Source organism: Lycium ferocissimum, chromosome 12, assembly GCF_029784015.1.
Source record: "Lycium ferocissimum isolate CSIRO_LF1 chromosome 12, AGI_CSIRO_Lferr_CH_V1, whole genome shotgun sequence".
NCBI lineage: Eukaryota > Viridiplantae > Streptophyta > Magnoliopsida > Solanales > Solanaceae > Lycium > Lycium ferocissimum.
The window spans coordinates 29,597,444-29,609,294 of record NC_081353.1 but is presented as its reverse complement, the minus strand read 5'-3'; the positions used below and the strand labels follow the sequence as shown (position 1 = coordinate 29,609,294).

Genomic DNA, 11,851 nt, shown 5'->3' with positions numbered 1-11,851 from the left:
GTCCATTGTAATTATGCCAAGATGAATGAGCAATATTTAATGTGAAATGATCCCTCCACCATGTTATGTCCTCCTAAAACAATGTATACTTTCATAAAGTAGTAGATGCTTAAATATTCAAATGCATGCCTCACATGGATGCCTTATTTTCAGTCACTTGGCTGAATTCCATACTCCTTTCTTTCAATTTGGTTGTCCACAATATAATGTAAGTGTAGTGGATGAATCACATTTAAATGTATATTTGTATGTCTCCCATAGTAGTCTTATTTAAGATGACTTTGAGTCATCTTTTGGACATGGCATGTTAATGCTCATATTGGCTCATTGTTGCCACTAATTTTAACTTAACACCACAATTAAGTAGTTCCTAATTTCCATTAATGCTTCTATACCAAACAAAATTTGTAGATAAATTGTGACTTCAAACGAAATCGGAAGTTAAAGTCTCTACTTTGTATCTTGAGATAGTCTTAATACTCAGCCCGACTTGAATCATCCATATCTCCTTACCCCGATATCATTTTGACGAGCTGTTTGTTGCGTTGCAAACTAGACTCGATGAACTTAATTTTAGGCTTTTGAAACACCTTAAAACTCCTCATATACTAGGAGATATGCCTCCTACAATATAGGCTAAAATCGGGTCCGAGATTTTACCGAAATTGTTCCGATTCATTTCGTTTAACTTCTAATCCTCTTCCAACCTCATGTAACCTCTTATACATACATATACACAGTCATTTACATCCATAACAATTCATATACATGTCTCGAAGGGTCCGTAGAATCACAATAACCATAAGTAGAACTCACAAAGCTTCGATGAAACTCCAATCGAAAAAGTATATTCCTATCTTTTGTCCATCTTCTATATCATTACTAATAATCTCAAATACTTTAAAAGGTCACTCACATTACCTCATATACATACTCATAACGCGATTTCAAATCCTTTAGGTTACCAGTCACCTCGAGATACTTAAGACAACCATATTTATAACGATATTCTTACTAACTCGATTAACTTTCCTTGAACCTTCTTAACTCATTCTTTCTTGTTTTAATACAAGTAGCAAGGATTATTATGGAGTGTGACATTCTCCCCTCCTTTAGAACATTCGTCCTCGCATGTCAAATGAGGACTAAAACTCGTCAATTAAATAACCGAATCACCCGTTATCGCAGACTATAGACAGCAAGATTTGACCACGAAAAGGGTGTTTTAGGAATATTATGCCTAAAAGTGCTAAACGACCAAATGGGTCGTTACATAATCGTTGGTCAAAGTATGAAAAAAACACTAAATTTTTTCAAACAAAACTTACTTCGGCACCTTCAACCCCTAGAAATGCCGATCCGAACGTCTACGTATCCTTGATGTATTGAGCCTACATTATTGTATTAAAAAATATCGTTGCTCTATATAAAATATTGACGTTTATTTGCTCTTGACACACGACTAATCGTTGGTCAAAATATGAAAAAAAGAACTAAGTGTTGCAAAAAAAAAAAAAAAAGTTTACCAAATTTTTTTTTTTAGTGTTAGCTATAGGACACAGGGATTTCTCCCAAGTGGAGCGCTATGCAAAAAAAAAAAAATTCTTTAGCGCTTATGGGTTTTATTATACGCTAAAGGTAGTTTTGTAACTTTATATATATATATATATATATATATATATGGTTCACTTAATTTTTTATTGAGTCATTTTGGTTCAATTCCGTTTAAAGCCATCTTACTTACTATCCATTAAAAATCCATGAAACTTGTGGGCATAAGCAAGAAGAGTCCTTTTTTCATGACAAATTGACAACCATCGAATCGAAAATGGAAGGAAACCTCTCCGCATTGCAAGAGATTAGGGACTTTACCCCTTCACGCACGAAATTCATGTGTGAAAAGCCAATTTGCACTTTTTCTTGGTCTCATAGCTTGGTCAATTTCACGCACTAATTTAGTGCGTGAAACCCAAAATATTTTTTTTTTTGTTTTTGTGCTAGTTTAGTTTAACTTTTTTTTTTTTTTTTTTTTTGCTCTATAAAAAATCGCAGACTCCAAACAACCCTGAACTCATTTAATGAAATTGGCCCAGGTCCACAGTACAATTTACATTGAATATTTTTTTTTTTCTCTCATATAGAAATGACAGTTAAGGCAAGGGTGTACGAACACTGCAATCTAAACTTGTACAAATAAAAATATCAATTGGATCTAAACTGTGGGGCCTCTCATTTTGATTGTTGATTTTGTCCTTCTCTGGAACACGTGTACTGCATCACGTGTCCTTTGAAGTCTCTCTTCTTTCTCTTCCATTCTCAAATCCTATGTTCCTTTGAATTTAGTTTGTGCAATTTCCTTTCAATATTTATCGGTAAATATTTTATTCTATCTTTTTAAAGATTATTCATCATTTTCTTTTGGCTTTCTGATTTTTTCATTTTAGTTTAGTGTTTTTATTTCATGTTTTATAGATAGACTCTATACATGCTTTTGGTTGTGTGTTCAAATGCCTTTATGGGATCTGAAGCAAAAACAGTAACAAAAAAGGAAGAACGTTTACACTACCAAGGTGTTTAATGAAATGTCCAAAAAAATTAGAGAAGTTTCCTATGCCAATTTTTCACCTTAAGGCTTCTATCAAGTAAGCATCTCTCATTTAACAATTCCAAAGATACATTATTGACGTTCACTAGAAAAAACAATTCAAAAATGTATAGTACGCATTATATATCATTTTTGTTAAAGAAATATTTGTTTGAAATGCATTTAATATGAGATCATTAATGTTCAAGTTGGATCAAGTCCTATATCGAAATGTATCGCCTTTTGACTTGCATATGAGTATAAATGTATGTATCATCTAACTTTGTCGTGCATATGCAAGCAGGTTAGGAGTATAAATGTATGCTTTTGCTTATTTCGACTAAGTGAGATCAGTGTAAGTAGCATTTATCTTCATAAATAGATATGTATTATCTTAAGAAGTTGATATTTGTTTATCTTTCAACTCAAGTGATGTGTATTAACTGCTACTATGCCTATGATAAAACTAACTGCTGTTAGTTTCTCTAATATGAATTTTTTGTTGTAGTACATTTCATGTGGGGAAAATAATACGCAAGTTCTCAAAAAGAAAAAAAGGTAAATAGAGAAATTAAACATATCATGATCCTTTGTTTGTTAGAGTTGCATTTTGCATATTCTAATTTTAACATTTGTTGTTGTAGGTGATTGTGAAGTGCTTCTTTGGGCTTTTTTTTTTTTTTTTGGCAGTATGAGTTGCTTGACAATTTGTAGAATATCAGGTAATTACTCTTTGTAAATTCTAAAATGTTCAAGAAACACCAGCCTTTGTCATATTTTTTATGTGTTTGACAATATGGTCTAAAGAAGAAAGAAGAAAAATAGTATAAGAAATATTTCATGAGAACTACATTGAATACTAATTGTTAAATATTAAATAACACTTTTGAATAACTCATCTTGCACATGATATATGCACCTACAAACGTCTGAAAAATCAAGTAAACATGCCTACTGATAATATATCAATTAAGTAAGTTTATATGATATTTGTCGAGTACATGTTAATATGTAAGTAATTCAAATGAAGACGCTAAAGACATTTGATGATGTAAATATGGGTATAGGGATTTTAGTTTTTAGTTTTAAACGTTAACATGTAATTGTATTTTTAAATAATGAAATGAACTTCCAGTTTTTTGCTCAAAATAATGATAATTTTCATGATGTCTCCAGTTTTTCACGTCTTTGTTGTTTCCTTAAATTCTCTTTTTTGCTTTTCCAATATGATTTGGTTGTTCACTCTGTTTTTCCAACAGCAGCGCGCTTCTTGGTTCTCTGTCCCTCGAGTAATTCTCAAGGTAAGGAAATATATTCTTTTTGTTTTATTTTGGCTTCCAAATTTGAAAGAAAAATTTTTGTTTCTCAAAAAAATTAATTAAATTAAATCTTGAATATGGATATCATTTTCCTCTTTGATATTCTGATCAAAGTTGTTTAGCGAACTGATGTAAAGATTTTTTATTTTTTATTTTTTATTTTTTTACCCTAGAAGGTTTTAGAGATGGGTTTGCTAAGTAAGTAGTTGAACATTTGATTGCATTTTTGACAAAGTATACGAGGATAATAGGGTTTAATTCAAGACATTGAACAAGGAGGTCAATTGATGTGCGTTTATTCACTGATAATAGGGTGAGTTGTCTTCAAGAAGTTTTATTGGATACATTTTAGTTGTTGAAATGCTATCCCTGTTTGGAATTTGTTACTTCCAGTTGGATGCGTTAATTGACTAGAGACGAACTGCTAATAACTTTGCAACTTGAAAAGAGGAAGTGGCCCTTTCAGCATTAAAAGAGAGAGTTGTGTACCCTGTAAGTTTATCAAATGTTTTCATGAGTTCATTCGAATATCTATAAGTTGATACGGTACATTATCAACTTTTCATTGAAGGTTAGATCTTGAAGACGGGTAAGAAATACATCTTGAAGTGCAAGGAACGTATATGCCAATGTATTAGAGGTATATGCTAATGTATTTCTTTTCAAGACAACAATAAGGTTGTTTAGAAGAAAGTGACAAAAATAAAATAAAATGGAGAAGAATCTCCAAAATCAATTGTTGTAATCTTATTATTTTTGTAATTTGAATTCTATAGCTAAGCAAGCATGCAGTGCTCAATGATGCTACGCATCCTTATAGATGAACTAATTGAATTGGCTATCAGTGGGTTAAATTTCTTTTGTTTCCTTCTGTTTAGTATCTAATGGCATCGTTATTTTTTTGAGCTATTATAAAGTCATGTTGTTCTCTCTAAATTATCTTACTTCAGATTATTTTGTTGACATGAGCTCAAACATGTAAGTTTTATAAGTGTTGGATCCATGCTCAGCACGAGCATCACTAATTAATCAATCACATTGAACAAAGGAAATTGTTGCATTTATTCATTTCTATAATAGTAGTAAATGAAAATGGGCTTCCATGTACAATTTACATTGAATATAGATAACAACTTTAGTTGTGAAATAATATCCCCTTTTAAAGGGCTTCAAAATATATGCGTTAATTGACTAGATAACGACAATGCAAATAAAAAAGAAATAATGTAGGGGCAAAAATAAGATAGAAAAAAATTGGTACATAAAATCACCTCCAAAAATATTTTCATGGGTCATTATTACCAAAAAATGTTTGAAAATATCTTGATTTATTGAAAACATACTTTGTTAAATGAAGTAACCCCCGAAATAACAAATATACAGAAAACTATTTGAAGGAAAAATTCTTTTTAGTTGCAATCAATAACTAAAAATGGTTAAAAATAATGTAAATAAATACTATTAAGCTCTTTGAATTGTCTCTTATATATAGTGGTAAGGCATGTTAATTAAAAGGCGTAGGTCAATAGTATAACAGACAAACAATCCTGAACTCATTTAATGAAATGGGCCCAAGTCCACAGTACAATTTACATTTACACTTTGACATATATATACATCTTAAGGAGAAATATTTACGAAACGTGACGATAGTTTTATATTTACAAAACATAACATTACAAATCCTATACAAAACATGCTTTATATTTTAAAAAAAAATATTTTTAAATTATTTTTTATTTTTTTAAAAATCATTTTTTTAAAAAATATTTTATTTTTTAAAAAAAAAAATTTTTTTTAATTTTTTTTTTTTTTAAAAAAATTAATATTTTTTTTTTGCTCAAAAACTTATGTATGAAAGTTGTATGAAATGTGTATATCTCGTTCAAGACTTAAAAAGTTTGCTCAAAATTTAGTGTATGAAATGTGTATATCTCGTTCAAGGCTTAAAAATCCGCTCAAAATTGTGTGTATGAAAACAATATGAAATTTGTATCTTGCTCATGTCTTAAAATTTCGCTCACATTTTCATGTATAAAGTTCATGTTAGATTTATGTAAAATTAATACAACTACAACAACATTGTATATAACTTTGATACAACATTCAAGACTTAAAATAATCGCTCAAATTTTTGTGTATGAAATGTGTATATCTTGCTCAAGGCTTAAAAAGAAATTTTATGTATATGTGTATATCTTGATCAAGGCTTAAACATTATGCTTAAAATTTTATGCATGAGAATGGTATGAAATGTGTATATCTTCCTCAAGACTTAGAATTTCATTCACATTGTTTGTATATAAATTTCATATTAGGTTTCGGAAAATTAATACAACTACAACAACATTGTAACAATTTTCATACAATATTCAAGGCTTAAAGTTTTCGCTCAAAATTTTGTATATGAAAATTATATTAAAAATTTTGCTCACACATACACATTTCATACAACTTTCATAAGGAGAAATATGAGGTAATTTTTTAAGCCATTGAGCAAAAAAAAAAAAATTAATATTTATATATAAAAATTATTTTTTTTTAAAATTTTATATAAAAAATATATATATTTTCAAAAAAAAATAAAAAAACGAAAAATATATGAAAATCCGTCATGTTTTGTAATATATCGTTATGTTTTGTAAATAAGGAAAACTATCGTTACGTTTCGTAAATATTTCTCCTTAACATGTATATATACGTAGTTTTCCCTTAAATATAATACAACAACTTATAGCTGTGTTCATACACTCTTACTGTCATTTCTGTAATAGTATAGTAATTACATTAAATATAATACAACAACTTATAACTGTGTTCGTACACCCTTACTGTCATTTCTATAATAGTAAAGTAATAATTATAACCTTTTTATTTCAAGTAATATAATATTATAGTGAACAAAAACTTAAAGATCTTTGAGTAAAAGAAAAAAAATAAATCAAAACTAATACAAATTACTTAGGTGTTTAGCCAAACTTCTAAAATCAGCTTATTTTGAAAGTGTTTTTCAAAAAATTATTTTTGGTAAAAATAAGTTGTGTCTGGTCAATTAATTTTAGAAAACACTTTTGAGTAGCAATTAGTGTTTGGCCAAACTTTTAGAAAGTGCTTCTAAGTGTATTTTTCTCAAAAACGCTTTTAAAAATAGTGTTTTTGTTAAGAAATTATTTTTTTTAGCTTCTAAAAAACAGTTTCTGCTACTTCCCAGAAGCACTTATTTTCTCCCAAAAACTTGGCCAAACACCTTACTTTTTTAAAATAAGCACTTTTGGGGAAAAATAAACTTGGCCAAATAGGCTAAACATAAGTTTGCGTTCTGATATCCGTAATTTACTGATTCGACTAATTTAAATTCACAGTCTAATGATCTAAATTTGTTGATTCGATTAATTTAGATTCGTGTTCTGATATCCGAAATTTATTGATTCTGATTCACGTTTTAATATCCTAAATTCACTAATCTGACTAATCCAAATTTAAATTTCGATATCTAAAATTTGCTGATCCATCCATTCTATCACATCCTTCCGTAGTATCATCAAATTGATTACATGGGGCTGCTGTTAAATTTAGTCAAATAATGAAATTGTCTAACCCATTACGTTAGTTTAGACCCCTAATACATCATCTTTTCTTCTATCCTATAGAGCACCACCTCATAGAGCCTTGGTCGAAAAATAAACTGATATTAGTAGGCGTTTGGCCATGAAAAGCAAATATTTTTCACTTTTTTGGAATTTTGAAGTTGGAGTTGAAGATGGAGTTGTGTTTGGTTATAGGTTTTGCAAAGAATATTTGGTAGTTTGAATGTAGTGAAAATGAAAAAAGTAAAAAAAAGTGAAAACAAGATTTTAGGTATTTTTCAAATACAACTTCAAATTGTATTTAAAATCTTCATGATAAAATGTTAATTTTCAAATAAAGTGCAAAAAAAAAAAAAAAAAGTGAAAAATTTTCATCGCCAAACGGGATCCTTAAATTCTCCAGTCTATATATAACTCTAAAAGTCAAAGCAATTGCCAAATCCATCACCAAGATCCATTTTTACAAGAAACCATGCAAGACCGGCAACAAAATTTTCAAATTTACATCATTACGTGATAAAATAGTCAAACATAAGACTAAGTCACCACAAATGATCCATTTTCCAAGAAACCATGAAATACCAATCAAAATCAAAAGAAAGGTAAAAAGAATGAAGAATAAACTAAATTGTCGTTCACCCAATCATTTGAACTAAGAATTACTGGCGCATGTATAATATATTTATAACGTATATCATCCGTATATAAGCTATATATATTGCCTAGAAAAAGTAGATATTAAATCCAACCGGCTATTTGTGTAAAGACCATAATACTCCCTCCGTTTCAATTTATGTGAATCCATTTGACTGGACACGACATTAAAAAGTGAAGACTTTTGAAATTTGTGGTTCAAAATAAGTCTTGAATATTTGTGTTGCTGTAAATCATTTCATAAAGTGAATTTGTTTCCAAATTAGGAAAGAGGTCATTCATTTTGGCACAGACTAAAAAGGAAATAGGTTCACATAAATTGAAACAGAGGGAGTATCATTTTAATGCGAAAAAGGTTAAATTTAAATTTAAATTTGTTTATGTACTAGTCGAAATAGAATAACTGTATCATTCGTAAAATTTTAGTCTAATATTACTCTCAAAAAGTCTTTTTTGCCCTTGACCCCCTAACAAGCACCCGGTCTTAGGATAATTATCATATTCAAAAGTTGAGGGATAAATTTAAATCTATTTTCGAAGAATTTAAATATATAGAGTCCATCATTCCACGCTAGAGCCCGTTAATGATAAAAGTAAATACAAAACAATTTACTAACAACATTTTTTTGAATGTACCAGAAATATCACAAAATTAAATAATTTGGATAATATATCAGCTATTTGACTAATACCCTTTTTAGAAACATCAAGATTCACTCACTACTTTCTACTAAATGTTAGTGAAATAAAAGCCGCCAGTAGACGGTAATAATAGTGACACAAAAGCCGCCGGTAGACGGTAATAATAATCTTATAACTCAAATCTTCAAACTTATATAATACCTAAACTCGAAGTCACATATTAAATCAGTTATCATCCAATTAACCTTCAATTCAATGGCTAATTCCATCAAACTTTTCAGAATTATCTTCTCATTTTTCTTCCTCGAGCAACTTGTTATCTCAAATGGCCAAAATGTTATTAAGGGAGGATACTGGTTCAGGGACAGTGGATTAGCTTTAAACAACATTGATTCAACTCTTTTCACTCATTTATTTTGTGCATTTGCTGATCTTAATCCTCAATCAAATCAGTTAATCATAAAGCCGGAAGATCAAGATTCGTTCAGGCAATTTACAAGTACAGTTCAAAGGAAAAATCCTTCAGTAAAGACTTTGTTGTCCATAGCTGGAGGAAGAGCTGATAAAACTGCCTATGGAGTCATGGCTAGAACACCAAATTCAAGAAAAAGTTTTATTGATTCATCAATCAGATTAGCTAGGCAATTGGGATTTCATGGCCTTGATCTTGATTGGGAATACCCAGAATCAGCTACAGACATGACAAACTTTGGTGATACTCTCGATTTCAATTTATTTGTTTTACTTTTCTTTTATTTGAATTTTTTTTTTCTTTTTTTTGAATTTTTTTTTCAACTTTTCCACAAGATTAAAAAGTATTTGGATACATTATACATATCTTTAATTTAAGACTACAACCACAAGATTAAAAAATCTACTTTATTTTCTTAAATTCCAAGTCAAGTCAAAACCATATAAACAAATTGAGATGGACAGAGTATTGAATTGTGTGATCATTTTAGTACTTGTGTTCTTTTTTTTTTCTTTAATTTGATTTATAACCTAGTATCACATATTTAGTAGCCCAACTAATCTAGATTCGCGTTGTATAAAACCCATTTAAAAAGAAAATTTCAAGTTCTCAATTCTCATGACTACAACTCGAGACCTCTGATTAAGATGGGGTTCCCATATATATATCCCGCATCACTTAACGTTTTTTTCAAAATGTAAGAAAATAAATTTTTATTTACTTAATTATGTAATTATGCTCCTTGGGTAGGAGTTTGATTCTTTTTCTTTGCTAAATAATTTGAAATTATCTTTTATAATGGTTAAAATCAGAGGTGGATTTATTAGGAGTTAAATTTGTTGGCTTCATGAATTCTAGTTCCTTACTTTCGAAATTATGGGTCAAAATTTAATACTACTACTAAATTTTAAAATTTAAATTTCTCTCTCTCTCCCTCGAGCGCGCATACACATTATTTCTCTTTGATTTGTAACAAAAATATTGGGTTCAATTGAACATGTAAAATATAAGCTCCCTCTGCCACTAATAATTAGACAAGACTTGAATCCAAAACGTATGGCCCGTATGGTTTCATATAATGAATTGTATGATCAACCAATTTCAACTTTAAAGTGTTAGATAGCACAAACTTTTATTTACTTAATTACATCTTCAACAGGTATTCTTTTGAATGAGTGGCGCACTGCCATCAATACAGAGGCGAGAAATTCCGGCAGGGCGGCGCTGCTTCTCACAGCGGCAGTTTCCTACTCACCACGAGTCAACGGTTTGACCTACCCAGTTCAATCAGTGGCAAGAAACTTTGACTGGATCAACCTCATGGCATATGACTTCTATGGACCAAATTGGTCACCATCACAAACCAATTCACATGCACAATTATTTGACCCCGTAAACCGTGTTAGTGGAAGTGATGGAATTACTGCATGGATTCAAGCTGGCGTTCCAACAAAAAAATTGGTTCTTGGAATTCCTTTTTATGGCTATGCATGGCAATTGGTTAACGCGAATATTCATGGTCTTAGGGCGCCTGCTTCAGGAAAATCAAGTGTTGGTTCGAGCGATGATGGGTCCATGACTTATAGCCAAATTAGGGATTATATAGTGCAGAGTCGCGCCACGACTGTGTATAATTCAACCATTGTTGGAGATTATTGTTACTCTGGAAATACTTGGATTAGTTATGATGATACTCAAACTGTTAGAAATAAGGTCACTTATGTTAAAGGTAGAGGATTGCTTGGTTACTTTGCATGGCACATTGCAGCAGATCAAAATTGGGGACTTTCTCGAACAGGTTAGTCGCTTTTCTTTTTTCTTTCTTCGTTCTTCGTTTTTATAGCTGAAGAAATATTTAGGTATTTTTGAGTAGTAAAAAAGGTTGGGCGAACTTTTTGTTGGGTGTGGAATTGGCCAACAAGTCAATTCTTTTGTTCACGTACGTGATGTAAGCGCTTACCTCATCTTAGTCGCGATGTAAGCGCCGACCTCATCATAGGAAATTCATTCCTATAAATAGACACCAAGATCATTTGCTAAACACAACACAAAAATTGAAGAAGACAACACGTACGAAGAGAAAAAAAAATTCTAAAATTTTTTGGGGAAAGGCCCAAAATAAGAAAAAGGGCTTTGAGAGAATTTTCGGGGGTAAAAATTTTTGAGTGAATGGGATTGGGGTTGGAGGGAGTGTTGTAAACCCCCTTGTAATATTTTAAAAAGATGGCGGGCCAACGGGACGTAGCTCTCCCCGGGGGGTGAACCCTTTTTAAATCGGGGTGCTTTTTTTTTCGTTCCCCCGGCCCTAAGTGGGGTTCCCATTTTAAAAGGGGGTTTTTTATTTAATGGTAAAAAAGGTCCAAACTTTCCCCGGGGAAAACCCCTTTCAAAAAGGGCGGATTTGGGATTTAAAAACCTAACAACCGGTATCGAGCAAAATTTGTTTTGATTTAGAAAAAAAGGGAGGCGAAGATGGTACACGCACGACATCCCAAATTGATTTCAGTTTTTCGTTGGAGGCCTTTGAAGATTATTTTATTTTGCGGGTTTGAACCTTCCCGGGGCCCAAACCGGAGGGGGATGAAAAAAAAGC

The 11,851-nt window shown here is 30.8% G+C and overlaps 1 protein-coding gene and 1 long non-coding RNA gene across 2 annotated transcripts; both read left to right on the top strand.

Annotated features, from left to right (window-relative positions):
* Window positions 1–2,961: 2,961 nt before the first annotated feature.
* Window positions 2,962–4,295, top strand: LOC132040435 (uncharacterized). The gene is made up of 3 exons (XR_009410687.1): window positions 2,962–3,142; window positions 3,229–3,306; window positions 3,844–4,295. It is a non-coding gene; the product is annotated as an uncharacterized LOC132040435 (long non-coding RNA).
* A 4,695-nt stretch (window positions 4,296–8,990) lies between these two features.
* Window positions 8,991–11,076, top strand: LOC132039898 (class V chitinase-like). The gene is made up of 2 exons (XM_059430451.1): window positions 8,991–9,498; window positions 10,418–11,076. Exons 1-2 carry the CDS (start codon window positions 9,042–9,044, stop codon window positions 11,059–11,061), a joined length of 1,101 nt encoding a protein of 366 aa, XP_059286434.1. The 5' UTR covers window positions 8,991–9,041; the 3' UTR covers window positions 11,062–11,076.
* The last annotated feature ends 775 nt before the right edge of the window (window positions 11,077–11,851 follow it).